Source organism: Hemiscyllium ocellatum, chromosome 15 (genome assembly GCF_020745735.1).
Source record: "Hemiscyllium ocellatum isolate sHemOce1 chromosome 15, sHemOce1.pat.X.cur, whole genome shotgun sequence".
In the NCBI taxonomy this organism is placed as follows: domain Eukaryota; kingdom Metazoa; phylum Chordata; class Chondrichthyes; order Orectolobiformes; family Hemiscylliidae; genus Hemiscyllium; species Hemiscyllium ocellatum.
In genome coordinates, this window is record NC_083415.1 from 57,589,794 (window position 1) to 57,614,476 (window position 24,683).

General features: G+C 42.7%; 1 protein-coding gene across 3 annotated transcripts in view; it reads right to left on the reverse strand.

Moving 5' to 3' along the window:
• The window catches only part of LOC132822994 (protein CBFA2T1-like), a 169,268-nt gene extending 162,968 nt beyond the window's left edge, over nt 1-6,300 (reverse strand). For 2 of the 3 annotated variants that reach the window (XM_060836511.1, XM_060836508.1), the window contains exon 1: nt 6,069-6,300. In XM_060836511.1, the coding sequence (XP_060692494.1) occupies nt 6,069-6,096 (28 nt within the window). In that variant the 5' untranslated portion in view covers nt 6,097-6,300. The remainder of the gene's footprint in view (nt 1-6,068) is intronic. The other variant, XM_060836510.1, reaches the window with a different exon arrangement.
• Nucleotides 6,301-24,683: the final 18,383 nt, after the last annotated feature.

Consider the following 24,683-nt stretch of genomic DNA (forward strand, 5'->3'; position numbering starts at 1 on the left):
CAAGGCTGTAAGGATTAAATGGAGGACAGACTGCGCAAACTTGGTTTGAATACTGCAGACTGAAGGCTGATCTGGCTGAACTGTTTAAGACGTTAAAGGGGATTCAATAGGGTCTGTACAGTGAAACCACTTTCCCTCGTGTGAGAATCAGGAATGATGGGTGTAATCTTGCAGACTGGGCTGGGCCATTTAGGAGTGGCATCAAGAGGTCCTTTGATACAAAAAAACCCGTCAAAATCTAGAACATTCTTCCCCAAAATGCTGCAGCTGCTGAAGCAAAAGAAGCTATTGTGACTGGAATAAATAGAACTTGGTTCGAAGAGGGTACTAAGGAGCAAAAGCAAGTACATGGAATGGAGGAAGGCATCAATTATGCACTTGAATGATGAAGCATGTTCTAAGGACTGAGAGGCCTTTTCCTCTAATATATCAGTCGTTCTCTGTGTAAAGCATACCATTACTGACAGTGTATATAAACAAAGAATCATAGACACATACAGCATGGAAACAGACCCTTCGGTCCAACCAGTCCATGTTGATCATAAGCACAAACTAAACCAGTTCCACCTCCCTGCTCCTGGCTCATATCCCTCCAAACCTTTCCTATTCATGTATTTATCTACGTGTCTTTTAAATGTTGTAACTGTACCCGCATCCACCACTTCCTCAGGAAGTTCATTCCACATGTGAACTACCCACTGTTTAAAACATTTGCCCCTCATATCTTTTTAAAACCTCTCTCCCCTCATCTTAAAAATCTGCCGCTAGTCTTGAAATCCCCCATCCTCGGGATAGACAATTACTATAACCCTATCTATACCCCTCATGATTTTATAAGCCTCCCTAAATGTCACCTCTCAACCTCCTGTGCTCCAGTGAAAATAGTGCCAGTTTTCCCTGAAAACTCAAATCTTCCATACCCAGCAACAACCTGCTAAGTCTCCTCTGAACCCTCTTTAGCTGAGTAATATCCTTCCTATAACAGATACTGGTAGATTAGATTAGATTACATACAGTGTGGAAACAGGCCCTTCGGCCCAACAAGTCCACACCGACCCTCCGAAGAGCAACCCACCCAGACCCATTCCCTTAACCTAACACTACGGGCAATTTAGCCTGGCCAATTCACCTAACCTGCACATTTTTGGATTGTGGGAGGAAACCGGAGCACCCGGAGGAAACCCACACAGACATGGGGAGAACATGCAAACTTCACACAGTCAGTTGCCTGAGGCAGGAATTGAACCCAGGTCTCTGGCACTGTGAGGCAGCAGTGCTAACCACTGTGCCACCATGCCGCCCTAGTGTGTTAACAAGATGCCGCACTGGTACTGATCCACCAGAAACAGCCAAAAGGCTTATCTCTATTTGCTGGCATTAACTCTGTTCTTTATTTTTCCATGCGATGTGGGCATTGTTGAGAGGGCCAGCATTTGGTGCCCATTTCTAATTGCCTTTGTCCTGAATGGTTTGTCAGGGGCCAGTTAAGAGTCAACCACATTGCTGTGAGTCTGGAGTCACATGCAAGAACAGCAGATTTCCCTTCCTGAAGTATATTAGTGACTCTGATTGATTTTTATGACAATTGATAATACCTTCACAATCACTATCACCAAGACCAGGTTTATTCTCCATCAGTTGCTGTGCTAAGACTTAAACCAGTGTCCCTGGAGTTTGGCGTGATATTTGGTTTCCTAACTATTATATGTCTTCCTGCTGAAGTTAAATGCAGGTCTGTTCAGTTACCAGACACACACAAACACACACCCCGCCTTATGCCTCAAATACATGTAAATACAGTCTGGTTCATGTAAAAGATGCTTTTGGTTTGTTTCGATAGAGTCAAACTCCAAAGTTTGTTTGTTTCCTTATTGTGTCTTTGACTATATATACACTGTACATGTAAGGAATGTTTTAATGAATAAAGTGTATTTTAAGTTCTCTTAAAAAGTTTAGTTTCCCAGTCCACTGACATTACCACTCCATCACCATCTCCCTCCCTGATCATTAACTCTTGCTGAACGAAACCATTTACAGACTTGAGGGTAATATTGGACCTGAAGTTGAGTCTTGTGATCCCGCGCACTCTGTCAGAAAAGCCACCAACTTCCAGCTTTTTTACATCACCCCACGTCAGTTCCTCTGCCGCCCTTCCCCAGTGCCTGCCATGGTGCCGTTACCTAACACTCTCAAATCTACATCAGATAGATCGGAGTTTATGTCTCTCTCCAGATACCTGGCCCCAGAATCCAAGCTGGAACGTTGGCCCACCTTGCCTACCTGAATGGCTTTTTAAAAAAAACCACAGAAAGCAAGAAGTATTAGGATCCACAAGCTGCAAATTCAGCTTTCCAATCCAAATATGTGATAAACCGGCAAACATCTCTGGCATAATTTGAATATATAATTAAGAAAATACATGTATTATATTTAGCATCAATTTAAAAAAAAACACTAAATAGATCTAACTCAGAATTGAGTGTATTGGACTATTGTTCGTCTTATTAGATGGCAAAGTCACTATTAAAACAAGCCTTAATTTAAGGAGAATTAAGACAATTTTGTTTCAGTTACAGAGTCCTATGATTAAAAATAGGAAATAATAAACCATTAAAAATGTTTCATGTGCCAAAGGCATTGCCTATTATCATGGTGTAGCCATTCCACTCAAACAGATTTATTGACAGCACAGTTTTTTAAGCTACTGTTTGAAGAATAAGGTAGTTCTCCCATGACCTTGATCAACATTCGCCTCTCAAGCAACACCACTAAAACAGATCTAGCCATTTATTTCAATCTACTGTCTGCAAATTAGCTGCCAAGTATATGACCACGTCGCAATAACTAACCACTCCTCGAATGTTGTTCAATGGCTGTGTAGGGTCTTGAAATCACCTGAGGTCAGTTCCTTCCTTAATTTTGCTTCGGCCCTTTTGAGATTGGGCTCCCATCTTCCACCCTCGAAATTGTCCTTTAGGGAAGGAAACCTGCCTTCTTTAGCCAGTCCAGCTCATGTGTGACATGAGATCAGCAGCATTGTGCTTGGCTCCTAATGGCCTGGCAAGCATTGCTGTTATGGGCATCTGGGCAGAAGCAACAAATGCAGCAACTCCCATATCACAGAAACAAATAAAAAATGCAAACTCAGAACTAAAAGAAAAGCTTCCATTTATATAGCACTTCTCATGATCACTAGAGTTCTTAAAACATTTTGCATCCTGTGAACTATTTTGATTTTGTTCAGAAAACATTTACAAGGATGTTGCCAGGGTTGGAGGTATTGAGCTACAGGGAGAGGCTGAACAGGCTGGGGCTGTTTTCCCTGAAGCGTTGGAGGCTGAGGGGTGACCTTATAAAGGTTTATAAAATCCAAGGCAGACTTCAGGCAACAATACAAAGTGACCGAGCAGAGACTGATAACCAAGTTCGGAACCCATGAGGATGGCCTCAAACAGGACCTTGGGTTCATGTCACATTACAGGTGACCCCACTGCACTACAAACACACACACACACACACACACACACACACACACACACACACACACACACACACACACACACTCCTGCAGACACAACCACACACACACACTCCTACAGACCCACACACACACACTCCTACACACCCATACACTCACTCCTACAGACCCACACACACACTCCTAGAGACCCACACACACTTCTACAGACGCTCACGCAGATTCTCTCCTATACACAAACTCTCTCACATACACCCCCTCCCTGCACACACCCACCCACATGCAAACATGCACAGATCTAAAGTTTGTGGGGTAAATTTGTACTTGCAGGATTATATTTTAATTTGCTCAAAAACTGCATGAATCCATATGAGATTCTGTAAATCCCTTTTTTAGATTAGAATCAGTCTGAACACTGGGGCACAGGCAGCCTCACACAGGGGACCTCACACCTTCAATGCATTATGTGGACGAACCTATTGTTAAAGTTCACTGAGAATGTAACTTTAAGGAAGGTCTGGGATTTACATATGAAAGAACTGAAACCAACATGCCCATTCCAAAAAATGAGAGGCTTAACAAACAATCAAGGTATTTTTCAATATATCATTTCAGTTACATCATAAACTCTTATACTCCACAACCACCTGATGAAGGAGCAGCGCTCCGAAAGTTAGTGCTTCCAAATAAATCTATTGAACTATAACTTGGTGTTTTGTGATTTTAACTTTGTACACCCCAGTCCAACACCAGCATCTCCAAATTATGTTTATCATAGAAACTGTACTGTTCCTCACTCTGTATATACATGATATTGCACTGTGACTATGTTTATCAAAGATATTATACTGTCCCTTACCCTGTATATACCCGATAGTGTACTGTACTGTAACTATGTTTAGGAGAAAGTGAGGACTGCAGATGCTGGAGACCAGTGTGTGTGTGGGTCTGTAGGAGTGTGTGTGTGGTGCTGGAAAAGCGCAGCAGGCCTGACAGCATCCGAGGAGCAGGAGAATCGACATTTCGGGCACAAGCCCTTCTTCAGGCGCTTTTCCAGCACCACACTTTTCAACTCTGGTCTCCAGCTTCTGCAGTCCTCACTTTCTCCTAGTTGACCTTAACCTACTGCGAATCCTCTTGAAAGGATGCCTACCTCGAAGAAGCTCTCCTCTTCCCTCTACAAGGATCACAGTGAGTATCCTGAAGAAGGGCTTATGCCCGAAACATCGATTCTCCTGCTCCTCAGATGCTGGCTGGCCTGCTGCGCTTTTCCAGCATCCCACTTTTCAACTCTGTAACTATGTTTATCAAAGTTGTTGTACTGTTCCTCACCCTTTATATACCCGATATTGCACTGTGACCATATTTATCAAAGTTATTGTACTGTTCCTCACCCTGTATATACCCGATATTGCACTGTGACTATGTTTATCAAAGTTATTGTACTGTTCCTTACCCTGTATATACCCGATATTGCACAGTGACTATGTTTATCAAAGTTATTGTATTGTTCCTTACCCTGTATATACCCGATATTGCACTGTGACTATGTTTATCAAAGTTATTGTACTGCTCATTACCCTGTATATACCCGATATTGCACTGTGACCATATTTATCAAAGTTATTGTACTGTTCCTTACCCTGTATATACCCGATATTGCACTGTGACTATGTTTATCAAAGTTATTGTACTGTTTCTTACCCTGTATATACCCGATATTGCACTGTGACTATGTTGATCAAAGTTATTGTACTGTTCCTCATCTTGTAAATAACAGATATCGCATTATTTCTAAACTTTGTATACAACAGATTTTGAATGGTTCCAGACTCTGAAAATACCAGATATTACCCCATTGTTGACCGTGTGTGTAAGCTATACCACAGGGTCCTCTAGATTATTCATAACAATTACATAGCATACTGATGATCAATTAGCAATTGCCAGCCGGGATCTGTACGAAGCAAGCAAAACAAGTTCAAGATCAACTGGTGCAAATGAACACTAAGAGTAGAACAAAGATTCTGTACTGTGTGTTTTCATTAGGCCACTGCAAGAAAACTGACGGGGAATTCTACTCGAACCATTTTGAGATGTCTTTAAGAAACGAACTGGAGTAAAATTACAAATGGTTGCAACTGCTATTGCTTTGACTTGCACTATACATTAAAAAAAACACGCACACAGACAAGGATCACAACCCGAGTCCTGGGAAAGACACTCAACTAAATGGGCTGAGAATCAACAACACCACAGCCCCCACAACCCCATCTGTCACATTGCCCAAGGACACAATAACACAATAACTACGTTTAGCATCAACACACTGACTCCGGTGAAAGTTACAGCGAGACCCCCCTCCAACCCCCTTCCCAGCAACCGGCCCTCTCTGTTTCAACAATTACTTTATAAGGCAAATAAATAAAAAAAAAGGAGTGTATTCTTAACGTGTCGCTTTGGACAGGAAAGTTTACCTTCCTCGTCCTCTCTCACCCCCTAACCCTTTCCCATTGGAACTGAACAAAGACAAAAAGTGCCTCCTCGAAGCAGCTGAACGGAGTGGACTTGCTGGACGGTCTGTACTTACCCTGATAGGAGCCAGAAATTCCCACCATTTCCAATCGAGTTGGGCAAAGTTTTCGGACTGAAAGTTCCGACCAGGGATCTTAAAAAATAATAAACAAAACAAAAGGTCCACTTTGGCTTACAGGAGCTGGGTGAAGGTCTCCTCTTGCCCTTTCTGGCTGTCTGTCTGTGGTTGCTGCACTGAAGGAGCTGGCTCCTCGTGTCTGATCGATTCACCAGCCCCTGAATGGAAATGGAGCAACATCAGACTTCAAAGGCACAGGCTCAGCCAATGCATGCAGCAAGGAGGGCTGCAACACACACAGATTCCCCCCCTCCCTCCCTCCACTCTGAACGCACGGCCAAGTTAGCAGACACAGCTCAGATTGCATTTCCTACACTCCTACCCCGCCCCACTTTCCCAACTCCCCATCTCCTGGTACAGCTCGTTGAGAAAGGAGCCGAAGATTCTTTTATTTGTTCCATCTAAACAAGTACTTTTTAAATGCAATAGCCCAGAAGTCAGCGACCGAGACACAACAAGGTCCCAAACCCGCTGGCTTCCTCATCGTCTTCACACTCTTTTTAAAACTTCTGTCCTCTGGTCAACAGCAGTCCAGGGAAAACCTCAGCGAAGGAACTGCATTCAGGTAGCACCTTTCACAACTTCAGAACGAACCTCTTTTCTTGTGCGGTCTGGCGTCAAATTAGATTTGGTTCCGAGGCAGACTGATCGAGGAGTCAAAGTCAAGTCCGGTTTAGATTAACGCAATTTATTATATAATTACATAACATAATTTAACACCAAATATGGCTATACGTGGATATGCCAGGCACTGATTCATGGTAACATTAAAAAAGGACGATAAGACCGTATGATATAGGAGCGGAATTAGGCCATTCGGCCCATCAATTCTGTTCTGCCATTTTATCATGGCCAGACACACTCATCCCCATTATCTTTCATCCTCTCAATTACTAACCTATCCACCTATGTCCTAAATACCCTCTGGTCTTTTGTGTTATGAGGAGGAGGAGTCGGGCCTGTTCCACTATTCAATAAGGAGGAGAAAGTGAGGACTGCAGATGCTGGAGATCAAAGCTGAAAATGTGTTGCTGACAAAGCGCAGCAGGTCAGGCAGCATCCAAGGAGCAGGAGATTCGATGTTTCGGGCATAAGCCCTTCTTCATTCCTGAATTAGGCCATTTCTGAAGCCATTCCTGAAGAAGGGCTTATGCCTGAAACGTCGATTCTCCTGCTCCTTGGATGCTGCCTGACCTGCTGCGCTTTTCCAGCAACACATTTTCACCACTTTTCAATAAATCAAGGCTGAACTGATTGTAACCTCAAATCAACAAGTTCTGATGTTGGTCTTCCACTCCGGACTGTTACAACCTGCTGGGGATTTCCAACGGCTGCAGTGTATTCTAACTGCCCAGATTGTGCTAGTTTTGCCTAGTGAGGTGCAGCTGTGTGACGTCTTCACAAGCCAGGGTCCTGAAGCAAGTACGCGATATTCCCAAACACATTTTGCAGCCAATTAAGTAGTTTTGAAATGGAGAAGTTCTGGGAAAAGTGGAGAGTACAGCAGCCAGTTTGTGTGTAGGAAGCTCACCCAAATAGGCATGTGATAATGATCCAGATAATGTTGTGGCACTGGATTTTACAGAACCCCATGGTCACGAGCTACAAATTCATGGGGGCCACACATCCCCGAGACAGCCACACATACTGAAATACTGTGAAAAGACTAGATTAGATTACTTACAGTATGGAAACAGGCCCTTCGGCCCAACAAGTCCACACTGACCTGCCGAAGCGCACCCACCCAGACCCATTCCCCTACACCTAACACCACGGGCAATTTAGCGTGGCCAATTCAACTGACCTGCACATTTTTGGACTGTGGGAGGAAACCCACACAGACACAAGGAGAATGTGCAAACTCCACACAGAGAGTTGCCTGAGGCAGGAATTGAACCCGGGTCTCTGGCGCTGTGAGGCAGCAGTGCTAACCACTGAGCCATCGTGCCACCCAAGCTTTGTTTACAAAGCTGTACAGGCAGATCATAGTAAGCAAGTGCACACAGAGCAAAGAATTTAGAAGGAGGTGTACAGGTAACAGTGTATAGGGCACACAAGAGAGATCAACATTAGCTAGTTAATCCTGTCAGTAGTGCCAATTGGTTCAAACGGCATTTCTGACTGTTTCTTATCACACCTCAGGAAGCTGACAGCCAACTGGATGGCCAGCAACACTAGTTACCCAGCATCACAATTGGCAAGTAATTTTTGTGCCAGGCGAATGCCAATTAGAGACAATCTAAGCACGCTCTTTGACATTTAACGGTGTTACTATCACTGAATCTCCCACTATCAACATCCTGGGGTTTATCATTGACCAGAAACTCAACTGGGTTCGCCACATAAACGCAGTGGCTACAAGAGCAGGTCAGAGGTTAGGAATACTGTGGCAAGTAACTCACCTCCTGCCTCCCAAAAGCATGTCCACCATCTACAAAGCACAAGTCAGGAGTGTGGTGGAATATTCCCACTTGCCTGGATGAGTACAGCTCTAACAGCATTCAAGAAGCTTGACACCATCCAGGAGACAGCAGTCCACTTGATTGGCACCACATCCATAAGCATTGACACTCTCCATCACCAATGCTGAGTAGCGTCAGTGTGTACTAGCTACACGATGTACTGCAGACATTCACCAAGGATTCTTAGTCCCTTCCAAATCCACGACCACTTCACTATAGTAGGACAGGGGCAACAGATAAGTGGAACACCACCATCTACAAGCCACTCAACATCCTCACTTGGAAACATATTGGTGTTCCTTAAATTCCACTGGCTCAAAATCTTGAAATTCCCTTCGTCAGGGCATTGTGGGTCAACCTATAGCAGAGGGACTGCATGAGTTCAGGAAAGCAGCTCCCCACCACCTCCTCAAGGGCAACTAGGGAGAGTCAATAAGTGGTGGCCCAGCCAGCAATACCCACTCGCCTCTACAGAATAATGACTTGGAGGGCAACCCCTTGAACAGGCTAGGGGATCTCTTACCTTTCAGTCCTGACAACAGCCCATGCAACTAAATCTGCCAGACAAGCCAAATGGCACTCTCAGCTGAACATAAAATATTGAATAGGGCAAGATGAGGTCCTTAGTTGAACATTTATGCCTCTGACAGTCCCTGTAAAATTTCAGATTTGTTACAGGCAAGTGGGTGCATGGCAGGAAGACCAATCGTTGGATTTTGTGTGTTCCTTACTGCCGATGTTGTGTACGCTCCAGCTTGCGGTGTTGTTCAATGAATTAACTTTGATCAAGACTCTGGGCAAACCTTCCCTGCTCTTCTCCAATCCAATGCCACGGAGTCATTGGCGGGAAACGGGGTCTCACAATTAGCTTCTAAGCTGAAAGAATAGCGCCTCCACCAGGACTGGACATGCTCAGTACTGCACTGGACACCAATGAATCTGCTTCTCTGGCCACGATCGAGGGAGGAAGTGGATCAGAAGAACAGGAGAAGGCCAGTCAGCTCTGTGAGCTTGCTCCACCACTCAATTAACGCAGGGCTAATCTGTGCCTCACTATTGTTTACTCATCTTTGCTCCTTAACAAGTGATACCCTCAATCACAAAGAATCTTTCAACCTCAATCTTGAAAATTTCAATTGCACCAACATACCATATATTTTGTGATGGGGCTGGTTCACAGAACCCCATATCTTCACACCCGATCTCTCTCATGGCCTGTCTCTCATCTGAAGATTACGCTCACTTAATGTGGTTTTCCCAACGAGAAGAAATAATTTCTCTATACTCATAGAGTCATAGAGATGTGCAGCATGGAAACAGGTCCTTCGGTCCAACCTGTCCATGCCGACCAGATATACCAACCCAATCTAGTCCCACCTGCCAATACTCGGCCCATATCCCTCCAAACCCTTCCTATTCATATACCCACCCAAATGCCTCTTAAATGTTGCAATTGTACTAGCCTCCACCACATCCTCTGGCAGCTCATTGCATACATGTACCACCCTCTGTGTGAAAAAGTTGCCCCTTAAGTCTCTTTTATATCTTTACCTTCTCACCTTAAACCTGTGCCCTCTAGTTCTGGACTCCCCCAACCTGGGGAAAAGACTTTGTCTATTTATCCTATCCATGCCCCTCATAATTTTGTAAACCTCTATAAGGTCACCCCTCAGCCTCCAACACTCCAGGGAAAACTGCCCCAGTCTGTTCAGCCTCTCCCAATAGCTCAAATCCTCCAAACCTGGCAACATCCTTGTAAATCTTTTCTGAACCCTTTCAAGTTTCACAACATCTTTCCGACAGGTAGGAGACCAGAACTGCATGCAATATTCTTACCCTAATGAAACCTTATCTCAGTGGCTCAGTGGTTAGAATTGCTGCCTCACAGTGCCAGGGATCCGGATTCAATTCCAGCCTCAAGTGACTGTCTTTGTGGAGTTTGCACATTCTCCGTGTGCATGGGTTGCCTCTGGGTGCTTCAGTTTTCTCCCACAGTCCAAAGGTGTGCAGGTTAGGTGGATTGGTTATGCTAAATTGTCCGTAAGAATAATAGAGTGACTATGGTAGGGAAATTTAACTTTCCAAACATAGACTGGGACTGCCATAGTGTTAAGGGTTTAGCTGGAGAGGAATTTATTAAGTGTGTACGAGAAAATTTTCTGATTCAGTATGTCGGTGTACCTAGAGAAAGTGCAAAACTTGACCTACTCTTGGGAAACAAGGCAGGACAGGTGATTGGGGTGTCAGTGGAGGAGCACCTTGGGGCCAGCGACCATAATTCTATTAGATTTAAAATAGTGATGGAAAAGCACAGACCAGATCTAAAAGGTGAAGTTCTAAATTGGAGGAAGGCCAATTTTGATGGTATTAGACAAGAACTTTCAAAAGCTAATTGGGCACAGATGTTTGCAGGTAAAGATATGGCTGGAAAATGGGAAGCCTTCAGAAATGAGATAATGAGAGTCCAGAGAAAGTATATTCCTGTCAGGGTGAAAGGAAAGGTTGGTAGGTATAGGGAATGCTGGACGACTAAAGAAACTGAGGACTTGGTTAAGAAAAAGATGGAAGCATATGTCAGATATAGACAGGATAGATCGAGTGAATCCTTAGAAAAGTGTAAAGGAAGTAGAAGTATACTTAAGAGGGAAATCCGGAGGGCAAAAAGGGGACATGAGATAGATTTGGCAAATAGAATTAAGGAGAATCCAAAGGGATTTTACAAATACATTAAGGAAAAAGGGTAACTAGGGAGAGAATAGGGCCCCTCAAAGACCAGCAAGGTGGCCTTTATGTGGAGCCGCAGGAGATGGGGCAGATACTAAATGAGTATTTTGCATCAGTATTTACTGTGGAAAAGGATATGGAAGATATAGACTGTAGGGAAATAGATGGTGACACCTTGCAAAATGTTCATATTACAGAGAAGGAAGTGCTGAATGTCTAGAAAAGCATAAAAGTGGATAAATCCCCAGGACCTGATCAGGTGTACCCCAGAACTCTGTGGGAAGCTAGGGAAGTGATTGTTGGGCTTCTTACTGAGATATTTGGATCAACGATAGTCATAGGTGAGGTGCTGGAAAACTAGAGGTTTGTTAACGTGGTGTGACTGTTTAAGAAAGGTGGTAAGGACAAGCCAGGGAACTATAGACCGGTGAGCCTGACCTCAGTGGTGGGCAAGTTGTTGAAGGGAATCCTGAGGGACAGGATGTACATGTATTTGGAAAGGCAAGGACTGATTAGGGATAGTCAACATGGCTTTGTGGGTGGGAAATCATGTCTAACAAACTTGATTGAGTTTTTTGAAGAAGTAACAAAGAGGATTTTAGAGGGCAGAGCAGTAGATGTGATCTATCTGGACTTCAGTAAGGCGTTCAACAAGATTCCCCATGGGAGCTTGGTGAGCAAGGTTAGATCTCATGGAATACAGGGAGAACTAGCCATTTGGGTACAGAACTGGCTCAAAGGTAGGAGACAGAGGGTGGTGGTGGAGGATTGTTCTTCAGACTGGAGGCCTGTGACCAGTGGAGTGCCACAAGGATCGGTGTGCTGGGTCCATTACTTTTTGTCATTTATATAAATTATTTGGCTGTGAGCGCAAGAGGTATGGTTCGTAAGTTTGCTGATGACACCAAAATTGGAGGTGTAGTGGACAGCAAAGAAGGTTGCCTTAGATTTCAACGAGATCTTGATCAGATGGGCCAATGGGCTGAGAAGTGGCAGATGGAGTTTAATCTAGCTAAATATTAGGTGCTGCATTTTGGGAAAGCAAATCTTAGCAGTACTTACACACTTAATGGTAAGGTCCTAGGGAGTGTTGCTGAACAAAGAGACCTTGGAGTGCAGGTTCATAGCTTCTTGAAAGTGGAGTCGTAGGTAGATAGGATAGTGAAGAAGGCATTTGGTATGCTTTTCTTTATTGGTCAGAGCATTGAGTACAGGAGTTGGGAGGTCATGTTGCAGCTGTACAGAACATTGGTTAGGCTACTGTTGGAGTACTGTGTGCAGTTCAGGTCTCCTTCCTATCGGAAAAATGTTGTGAAACTTGAAAGGGTTCAGAAAAGATTTACAAGGATGTTGCCAGGGTTGGAGGATTTGAGCTATAGGGAGAGGATGAACAGGGTAGGCTGTTTTCTCTGGAGCGTCGGCGGCTGAGGGGTGACCTTATGGAGGTTTATAAAATCATGAGGGATATGGATAGGATAAATAGAAAAAAGTCTTTTCCCTGTGGTGGGGGATTCCAGAGCTAGTGGGCATAGGTTTAAGGTGAGAGGGGAAAGATATAAAAAAGTCCTAAGAGGCAACTTTTTCAGGCAGAGGGTGGTACGTGTATGGAATGAGCTGCTGTAGGAAGTGGTGGAGGCTGGTACAATTGCAACATTTAAAAGGCATCTGCATGGGTATATGAATAGGAAGGGTTTGGAGGGATATGGGCCAGGTGCTAGCAGGTGGGACTAGATTGGGTTGGGATATTGGTCGGCATGGATGAGTTGGACCGAAGGGTCTGGTTCCATGCTGTACATCTCTATGACTAGTGCCCAGGGATGTATAGCCATAGGGAATGTAGAGTTAGGGTGGGGAGGGGAAGGAGTGGGTCTGGGTGGGATGCACTTCAGAGAATTGGTGTGGATGTGATGGGCTGAATGACCTGCTTCCCTATTGTAGGGAATTCTATGAAACTGTTTATTATCTGAAAAGTCTTATTTAGATCACAATTGCAATTTATCTCTTTAAGGCCTAGGACAGTATATATTCCATTGTCCACATCCTTAACTTATGCAAAGTCCTATTTATTTATCACCTTGTACTCACTGACACATATCCGCTCCCAGTCAAGTAGCCTTAAGGTTAGGAGATCCTATCCTTGGCCATCATACCTTTAATAATATTCAGTATCTATATGTGAAACAGTACTCCTACCTAGCTCGTGTGTGTTTTATGCGTGGCATGGTGGCGCAGTGGTTAGCACTGCTGCCTCACAGCACCAGAGACCTGGGTTCAATTCCTGCCTCAGGTGACTGACTGTGTGGAGTTTGCATGTTCTCCCCGTGTCTGCGTGGGTTTCCTCTGGGTGCTCCGGCTCTGGTGCTCCACAGTCCAAAAATGTGCAGGTCAGGTGAATTAGCCATGCTAAATTGTCCATAGTGTTAGGTAAGGGGTAAATGTAGGGGAATGAGTGGGTTGTGAGTTGGTTTGGACTTGTTGGGCCAAAGGGCCTGTTTCCACAGTGTAAGTTTAATCTAATCTAAAAAAGTACTCAAGAAGGAGTACTGATGGCTCTGTGCATTCTAAAGCATCATTTCTCCACCTTTGTATTCCAACTTCATCATAGAATTCCTACGGTGCAGATAGAGGTCATTGAGTCTGTACCACCTTGAACTAAATATTAACATTTGATTACTTTTATTACTTTTACAGATGTAAGGGAATGGTCATGAGTAGTCATAGAGATGTACAGCACAGATTAAACTCTGCTGTTCCTAATCTTTCTCAAACTTAGAAAATGCTCCAATTTATCTTTCTTGCATGTCTCATTCTGCCCCCACATTCAACTCTATCTTTCACAGTTCTGCTCACTTGCATCCCTTTGTAACTTCCTCCTTCTGTCTACAGAACCAATTCTTGCCTGTTACTGTCATCTGCAAATTTGGAGATATCTTCATTTAAGTCACTATTGTCAAAGGATAAGGCAACAGGGCACATATGTCAGAGGTACATTACTTGGCAACTCCCACTAATCAGATAATGTTCCTCTTCTATCCAATATCCTGCTACTCAGAATATGAACCACTCTATGACACAGGCCAATTTTTTTTCTATTAATAGCAAATAGCACCAGATTACTTCACAGCTCTCTGTGAACAGTGCAGCATGGGACATTCTAACACCTGTGAACATGTGGTCATCCTTGACTCCATTGTTCACTTCCTTAACTCATGCCAAGTCCCAGTTATCTCTCACATTGTAGCAGCTCCCTGTCAAGTAACTCTACAACTTAAAAAGTCATCTCCTCCATACGCTTACTTTTCTGTATTTCTATAACTCTGAAAATATCTGCACCCTCAAATTCCGACCTCTTAGAGTCATAGTCATAGAGCTGTGCAGCACGGAAACAGACCCTTCAGTCTGGCTCGTCCATGCCGGGCAGATATCCTAAATTAATCTCGTCCCATTTGCCAGCACTTGGGCCCATATCTGTCTAAATCCTTCCTATTCATTTACTCATTCAGATGCCTTTTAAAAGTTGCAATTGTATCAGCCTCCACCACTTCCTCTGGCAGCTCATTCCATACATGCACCACCCTCTGCATGAAAAAAATTGCACCTTAAGTCCCTTTTAACTCTTTCCCCTCTCACTTTAAATCTATCCCCTCTAGCTCTGGACCACCTCACCCCATGGAAAAAACCTTGTCTATTTACCCTACTCATACCTCTCTAGTTTTATAAATCTCGATAAGGTCACCCCTCAGCCTCTGACACTCCAGCTGCAGGCCCAGCCAATTTAGCTCTCCCTATAGCTCAAACCCTCCATCCTTGGCTGTGTTCTTGTAAATGTTCTTGTGCATCTTCAATGTTATTTGCTCTGCTGTTGAAAGCTGATCCTTCAGTTGTCTGGGACCTAAGTTGCAGAGTTCCTTTGCTGGAACTCTCTACTTTGCTGTCCTCCCTTATGACAGTCCTTAAAGTCTACTTTGATTACCAAGCTTTTTGTCATCTGTTCTAATATCACAATATTTGGCCAAAAGTCAAATTTAGTTTCATAATGCTCATGACTTTGGATATTTAATCAGGTATGCAGGTGGTAAGATCTATATCAAATCAGATTGTTTCAAACAGCATGTCCCTTCAGCTGTTTGCAATAGGGAAGGTACAGGACTGCAGCCTACCAGCCTGTGCTTGCAAAACACAAAGCACAATGTCCAATGTTAGATGTGGTTCTGCAAACAGATAGCATTTCACTCAACAGTCCTGAGTGAGCTGTGAATGACACTGAGAAACAATTTATGATTGGCAGTCGTGTGCTCGAAGCTAGATACGTCTAACATAGAGCTCTTTGCAGTCAAAAACACCAACACACATTGCACATTCAAACTGAACAAAATAGGCAATTGCCACTTCCTACTTCCTTTCACAGGGCAAAATCTTGCCCAATCAATCAAACTGCCTGGTTTATGTTTGAACAAGGATTGGCAGTTAAGTGTCAGTCATCATCTAACTGGTGCATTCTCCTTGGCAAGGCCTTGACCATCAGAGTCCCCTTTGGAAACAATTAGCACAAACTTCTCAGAGAGTATAAAAATGTTGCTTCCTTTTACATTGGCAAATATCCTGATAGATACCAGAAGGAAAGCTTAAACAAAATGCCTTTTATTCCCAGCAATACTCAAGTTCTATGCTTCCAAACAAAGTTGCATTATGTTAATAGTGCTATATAAATGAAAGCCATTGTTGTTGTCATTATTGTTGCTTTGTAAGTACTAAAACAAATGGACAAGACCTTGCTTTAATATAGAAATTGCTGGGAAGGCTCAGCAGCTCTTTGTCCCAAAGCATTAACTGTGATTTCTCTCCACAGATGCTGCCAGACCTGCTAAGCTTTTCCATCACCTTCTGTTTTTGTTTTTGATTTACAGCATCTGCAGTACTTTCGGTTTTTACCTTGTTTTAATATTGTGTGCTAAAACCTGTGGCAATATAGCTGTTGCACAGCAGTATCTAGTTAACGGATGGAAATGCCCTCTCAGAGTCGCACTTTAAATTCATTTGCACATTTTCCAAATGCGTCATGTGAATCTGGAGCATTAAGTGCAATTCTGGGCGTGGGATGTCAACAGAAGGATATCAATGCACTGGAGAGAGACAGGAGAGTATACAAACAATTGTTGACTTGGGAAACTTCAATTTTAGGTTTGGATGAGAGAAGTAGGGGCTATTGGAGAGGAAAAAGGGAAGAGGAGGTTTGATACCAGATCTCAAAGTCATGTAAGATATGGATGGAATTGATCGAGAGAAACTGTTCCCTCCTGTAAAAGGCTTGAGAATGAGAAGGCACCAATGTAAAGTGATTTGCAAACATAGCAAATAAGAGGGGAGAAAATCTTCTTCAACAATGAGTGGTTCAGATCTGGAATGCAATGCCTGGAAGATTGATGGAGGCAAGTTCAATTAGATGATTATTTAAACAGAAACCATATACAATACTTACAGGAAAAAAGCATGTTATAATCCACATTGGAAGAGTTGGTGCAAATAAAATGGGCTGAACAAGCTCCTCCTGCACTGGAACACAATCTGTAATTCTGAAAAATCGGTTCCTGCCTGACTTCCAATTTGATTATTTTTAAATTCATTCATCGGGTGTGGGTAATACAGGCTAGGCCAGCATTTATTACACATTCCCAATTGCCCAAAGGTCAATTAAAAGTCAACATATTGCTGTGGGTCTGGAGTCTCACATGTAGACCGGGTAAGGACAGTAGTTTCCTTCACTGAAGGACATTAGTGATGCAGATTTTGTTTTAACCCACTCTAGCGGTCTGTCATAGTGTAAGTTAACTCCAGATTTTTAAAATTGGATTCAAATTTCACCATCGGCCACAGTGGGATATGAACCCAGGTCCCCAAAATGGTAGATGGCTCTCTGAATTAATAGCCCAGTAATAATGCCACAAGACCACTGCCACCTCTTAACAGGAAGGGCTCTTGAGTGACAGTAGTTAGATGGAAACTCTTGGCCTAGAATCTGAAGTGATGGAGAGCAAATTCTCTCTCCCTCTGAGTGCATTCAATCAGAAAGCTTGGAATTTGATGGAATCTAGAAAAATGTCCCTTACCCATTACTGCTCTTTCTGGAATGCCACTAACTCAGGGTTTCCCAATAGCAACAGCAATCTGCATTTCTGTTCCACCTTTGCCAAAGTGAAAGAGCCCGAGTGCTTCACTGGAATGTGAGCAAGCAAAGTTTAACACTGAAATGCAGAAGGAGATGTTCAGTCAGGTGACTAAAACTTTGGCCAAAGAGGGAGGCTTTGAGGAGTGTCCTTAAAGGAAAGATGGGTAGAGAGCCAGGTTGGTTTCCAAAGCTTGGCCCATGATCACTCATATTTTGGAAATTATGGGAGGTCATTGATATAATTGTATTGTCATATAATCAGTAATCCAGAGCCTCAGCTAAATACTCTTCGGACATGGGTTCAAATCCCACCATGGCAGATGGTGAAAATTCAATAAAATCTGGGATTTAAACCTGGTCTAATAGTTACTATTGCTGTTTTTTAAAAAAAATCTGGTTCCCGCATGCACTTGGGTGAAGAAAATTTGCAGTCCTTCCCATACCTGGTCTGGCCTGCATGTGACTCCAGATAACACAGCAATGTGGTTGATTCCTATCTGCCCTTTGGAATGGTCTGGTGAGACAATCAGTTCCAGGGTAATTAGGGATGGGAAACAAATACTGGTCATGATAAGAGAGCCCACATCCCTTCAAAAATAAAGAAACAAACTTAAAATAGGGAATGAGAAAGAGATCAAATGTAGGAAAGTCTTGGAGGATTATGGAACTTACAGACTTTGGGAGGGGGTGGGATGACTAAGCTGTGGTGGTAGGACACATGCTGAAGGGGCTGTTATATAATAAAAAAATCTTGCATTTATATAGCACCTTTCACAGTCTCTAAGTGCTTTAACAGCAATTGGACACCTCTGAAGGGCAGCCAGATAGAAGATGCACAGCTGCATTAATTTTCACTTTTTAACTTACATAGAAATATTGGATTAGAATGATATTTTCATTGCAGGTTTAATTTTGTGGTTGAGGTTATGTGACAAACTAAATTCTTGGATGTCAATACTGACAACTCAGAGTGTGGATTAGTAATTCACAGTTTGAAGCATTTCGAGATCTTTGGACAGCTTTTCAGAAATTGCCAGAATTTCACCTCCAATGTATTTTAAAGGGATTCTCTCTATTCTTAATTTCACTATTTTCCTCCCTCCAACATTTAATTTTTAAATATATGAATAAGCACTTTCTTTATTTAGTGTACATGCATAACATCTCACTTTGAACCCATTGGAAAACAGCTAAATTGTGTATTTCATTACCCTTCTAGTTCCATTTTTATTCTTATTAAACTAGCTGGGTTCGTTTTTGCTCACATTCATTTTTGGCCAGACTTCTGGGACTGCAGTAAGTGCCATCTGTCATCAGCAAATCCTTGTCCCATCTGGATAAAGCTCAGCATAACAGACAAGTGTCGATATAGCACAGCTTGCCCTGGAACACAGGTCCTTATACCTGTTGTGGTTCAGGGCTGTGTTTTACACAACTTCATCTCTGAGCCACAGCGTTGTGGTTCAAGACTAGCTTTGCACTTTGGAAACATAATCCAGGCTGACACTTCCAGTGTAGTGCTGAGGGAAAGCTATGCACGAAGCACAACAAGGCCACTCAGCCCTCCAGCCTGTTCCACCATTCACTGGACTCATGGCTGATCTGTGGCTTAACTCCATATCCCTTAGTAGCTTTGCTAAACAATAAGATTATCTCAGATTTAAAATCAACAACAACTTGCCCATAATATCCAGGGATCTACAGGCAATGTGGATTAGCCACGGGAAATGCAGGGTTACAGGGATAGGGCTGGGGGTTTGGGTGGGATACTCTTCAGGGATTTGGTGTGGACTCAATGGGCTAAATGGCCTGTTACCCACATGTAGGGATTCTATGATTCTACCAACTGATTCAACATCCACTGCCATTAGTGGAAGGGAGCGCAAAATACCTACTGCCTTCTGTGTATAGAAAGTATTTCCTTGTATCTCTCCTGAATAGTCTGGCCCTAATGCTCAGGTTTTGACCCCAGTTCTAGAATCTAGCCTGTGGGAATAGTTTATCTTTATCTACTCTGTCTTTTCCTGTTATTATCTCAAAGACTTGGATCAGATCACCCCTTACCTTTCTAAATTCTAGAGAAAACAGGCCTAACGTGTGTAATCTCTCCTCATAACATAACCCTGGAAGTCCAGGTATGCTGTTGGAGGCCCTCCCTTTTGGATGAGACAATAAACCAAGGCACCAGCCTCCATCACAGGCAGGGGCGAAAGATTGTCAATGCATTTCTCTGAAAAGGCACATGGCTTCTGTATCCTGGCCAATATTCATCCTTTAGCAAACATCAGTAAAATAGATTCTGTGGATATTATCACATTGAATTTATGGAATCTGCTCTGCACAAACTAATCGCCACACTTCCTTCTGAGAACAGTCAGTGTATGAAGGTTGGCTGAAAGGTGCTAAGTAAATGGAATTTTTTCCATCTGATGAAGGAGCAGTGCTCTGAAAGCTAGTGCTTCCAGATAAACCTGTTGGACAAGAGCAGGTGATTTTTTTTTAACTTTGTAGATGCCAGTCCAACACTGGCAGTGTTTTGTTACACACACACACACACACCCTTGGCAAAGGGGTAAACATATCTCTTTCTGAACCTGTCAATAACGAACACATACCTCAACAGCAGCTTTCACAACCTGAGACCATTTCTGAGACCACTGCAGCTCATTAGTACGTTTGAAATGCAGTCATTGCTGTAACGGAGCAAACATGGGCTTGTTTTCGGTTACAGTATCTCACCTAACTGGTTAATTTCACAAGTGAGCCCTCAGCAAACTTTTATCAGATGAATAATCATTCCAAGCCCAAGCCAGGCATTTATATTCACAAGTACAAAAAAAAAGCTTTGTTGTCATCTTTCAAGCAAGGGGCGACAATGTAATTCTGGGGTTGGAGGAGCTGGGTGTGGTGCAGAGAAGGAGCAGGCTAAAATAAGGACGAATGCATATCTTGTTTCTTTCTTTAAAAAAGCAACTTGCCTTGTGGACAGGAGATGATGTAAAGTGGGATCTTGAACTGAGTGTGATTTTGACAAAACCAACAATCTGCCTTGTGAGAAATGTTTATCATATGTCTTAAAACAAGTTAGAAGCATGAACGTTCTACTAAAGCTGTTGTAGTACTAGTGAGACAGAGCTCCCTTTGAGAGCATGCATTAAGAAGTCATGAATCCAGCAGTCTATTGATCTTATGTCTACAGGGACCTGCCCTCTCTCCACTTCTGCACCCACCTACCACTAGGTTGCCACCTGTTACCATCCCCTCCCCAAATAGTATGGCCTGCTCGGGACACAGATGTTCACTAACAATAATAAATTAACACCCACTTACATGGGTTATTGCCTTAAGGCAGGACAAAAGTAAACCTATTAACAAAGTTTACCTATTGACGCCTAGCCCTTGAATCTCTCATGAGGTCTAGGGATGAGCTAAGAGCTAAATTGGCAGTGATGAAACAACCTGAGCACTCAAATTCAATGAGAACTAATTTATTCTTTGTTTTCCATTTCCTCATCCTCTGTTCAGGACTCACACTGCCTTTCATAAAAAAACACAAAGTACTGGAGAAACTCAGCAGGTCTGGCAGCAACTGGGGAAAGAGAGAAACAGAGTTAACATTTCGGGTCCAGTGACCAGTCTTACACTTAATGCCTTTTATCTTTTGTTTCTTTAATTAATATAATGGCTTCTTTCTATTACTTGACAGAGATGATGTGATTACAAGAGTTAACTTATTGAATGGCCCAACAATAAATACGCAAATACATCCTCATTGTGTTCCCCTGCCCAATTTACCTATTATTAGGCTCATATATCTTTCAGTGTCAGTCCTGGAGAAACGTTTGTTCTGATCTGTCTGCACATGTTTAAATGTGGGTCTTGTGCTTTCAGCTCTTACTGTCTCAGTCACACCTTTTCAAAAAATATATCTTCTGAACGTTGAGTCAAATGCAGCCAATCATTTGTCAACAACTACAATAATGGGGCACACAGCAGGGTCACAATGTTCAAGAATAATCTGCGAGCACTCTTTAAATATAAATTTTTCATCAAGATACAGGAGTAGAGTGGTATTGTCACTGGACTAGTAATTCAGAGAGAGACATGTGGCAATCACCTGGGGATGTGAATTCAATTCCTTCTCCAACAGCTTATGGAAATTATGATCAATTAATTCAAATAAAAAATCTGGAATTAACAACTAGCACCAGTTGGAGGGATTACAACATAGTTATACAATAATGATATCTGGACTTCAGAGGATAAGTTTAGAGGGAAGATTTTCCTGCTTTCTCAAGAATTTAAAAGGTTAAGGGGTGATCTGATTGAAGTCTTCAAGATATTAACAGGAAATGACAGGGCAAGTAAAGATAAATTGTTTCCATTGGTTGGCGATTATAGATCTAGGTGCCATAGTCTGAGAATTAGGGCCAACCGTTTAGGGTAGATGTTAGGAAACACGTCTACACACAAAAGATGGTAGATGTTTGAAATTCTCTTCCATAATTTGCAGTGGATTCCGGATCAGCTGTTCATTTTAAATCTGAGATGGATACATTTTTGCTAAGCAAAGGGATATGGGCCAAAAGCAGGTATATGGAGTTATCCACAGATCAGCCACAATCTCATTGAAAGGGGAAACAGGATTAAGGGGCTGATCGGTCTGCTCCTCTTCCTATGTGATAGTGACTGTGGAACAATCGTTGAATATCACAAAAGGCCACCTGGTTCATTGATGTCCTTTAGGGAAAGAATCCCAGTATAGCATACCCACGTCAGTGCAATTGATTCTTAACTACCCTCGAAAATGCCTCAGCAAGTAATTCAACTCACAGGCAATTTAGGATGGGCAGGTGCTGGCCTTACTTGTAATGTTGTCTTCACATTTTAAAAAATGGGGAAAAATAGATAGCTGCATTAGCACTGCACCAACATGCATTTCTATTATAGAATTGCTCTGGCGCAGATTCATCCCATCATGTCTGCATCAGCTCTCTGAATAAGCATCATCATTGGTTCCATTCTCCTGCCTTTGCCTCTTTTCAAATAATCATCTCATCCCTTTCTGAATACCTTGATTCAATCTGACTCCTCCACATTTCCTGGTAATACATTCCAGACTCACACCACTCGCTGCATAAATACGTTTTCCCTCATTTCATTTTTTGCTTCTTTGCCAATCACTTTAAATCTCTGCCCTCTCATTATCAACAAGTGGGAACATTTTTAACCTATTTACTCTGTCCATACCACTCATAATTATATATACATCAATCAAATCACCTCTCAGTTTTGTCTTTAATGAAAACAGTCCTTCTCCAATCCATCTTTATAACTGACATTTATCATCCCTGAAACAATTCTTGTGAACCTCTTCCACACACTCTCTAACGCCTTCACATCCTTCCTAAAGTGTGGGGCCAGAAGTGGGCACAATGTTCTAGCTGAAGCCAAATTAGTCTCTTACACAAATTCAGCATAACCTCTTTTCTCATGATCTCCGTGCCTCTATTAATGAAGCCCAGGATGTGGTGTGCTTTATTAATTACTCATTCCACCTTTAATGCCACTTTTAATTACTTATGTACATATACCCCTCAGTTTTGCACTCAATTTAAAGTAGGGTGGCATGGTAGCACAGTGGTTTGCACTGATGTCTCACAGCACCAGGGGCCTAGGTTTAATTCCAGCCATGGGTGACTGCCTGTATGGAGCTTGTATGTTGTCTGTGTGAGTTTCCTCTGAGTCTTCCAGTTTCCTCCCACAGCCTAAAGGTATGCAGGTTAGGAGGATTGTCCATGGGTTACATGGATCGGGTGGGATACTCTTTGGAGGGGCATTGCAAACTTGATAGGTTGAATGGCCTCTATCTGTACTGTAGGGATGCTATGGGCTTTGTACCCTTTAATGATGTATAGTGTCTTTCATACAGTGAAACAACCCATTATAAAGTAAATGATTACAACAGTATTGTCTGTGTGAGGGAGCAAGTAGAGGAGATGCAGACTTTATTTTGCTAGAGGTTCAAATATTTAAAGATGATAGTTTGCTAACTGGCTATTCTGATTGCTTTTTGCCAGAAGGTGAATTTTAAGAGACAGCTAAGTTGGTTTGACTGTTATACTTTTGAGAATCAAGTAACTTCCAGATGTCATATTGAATAGTGGAGTAGACTTGAGAAGCCTGTTGTATGTAATGGCACCAACCACTGGTAGTTTCTTGTCAGAGTTAGAGTGCTATCATCCATGCTCCCTTCCAGACAGTTTCTAATCTACCTGTTCAGAAATGTAAGTGGTGCATAAGTTGTTGGAGGGGATTCTGAAGGACAGGATTTACATGTATTTACATGATTTACAATTCGTATCTCACTAGCTTGATGATGGTTTTTGAAGAGGTGACAAAGAAGATTGATGAAGGAAGAGCAGTAGACATTGTCTGTATGGACATCAGTAAGGCGTTTGGCAAGGTTCCACATGGGAGACTGGTTAGCAAGGTTAGATCACATGGAATCCAGGGGAGCTAGCTAATTGGATACAAAGGTGGCTTGATGGTAGGAGACAGAGGGTAGTGGTAGAGGTTTTTTTTGTATTGGAGACCTGTGACCAACAGTGTGCCGCAAATATCAGCGCTGGGTCCACCGCTTTCCATCATTTATATAAATGACTTGGATGTGACCATAGGAGGTGTGGTTCATGGTGGTGCAGTGAAAAAGACTATCTTAGATACAATGGGTCTTTGATCAGATGGCAAAATGGGTCAAGGAGTGGCAGCTGGTGTTTAATTTAGATAAATGTGAAGTTTTGCATTGTGGTGAGTCAAATCAGGGCAGATCTTACACACTTAATGGAAAGATCCTGGGAAGTGTTTTCAAACAAAGAGACCTAGGGGTGCAGATTCATAATTCCTTGAAAGTGGAGTCACAGGTAGACAGGACAGTGAAGAAGGCATTTGGTATGCTTGCCTTTATTGGTCAGTGCATTGAGTGTAGGAGTTGGGAGGTCATGTTGCAACTGTACAGGACATTGGTTAGACCACTTTGGTCTCCCTGCTATAGGAAATATGTTGTTAAACTTAAAAGGGTTCAGAAAAGATTTACAAGAATGTTGCTGGGATTGAAGGTTTTGAGCGATAGGGAGAGGCTGAATAGGCTAGGGGTTTATTCCCTGGAGCATCAGAGGCTTAGGGGTGGCCCCTTGTGGT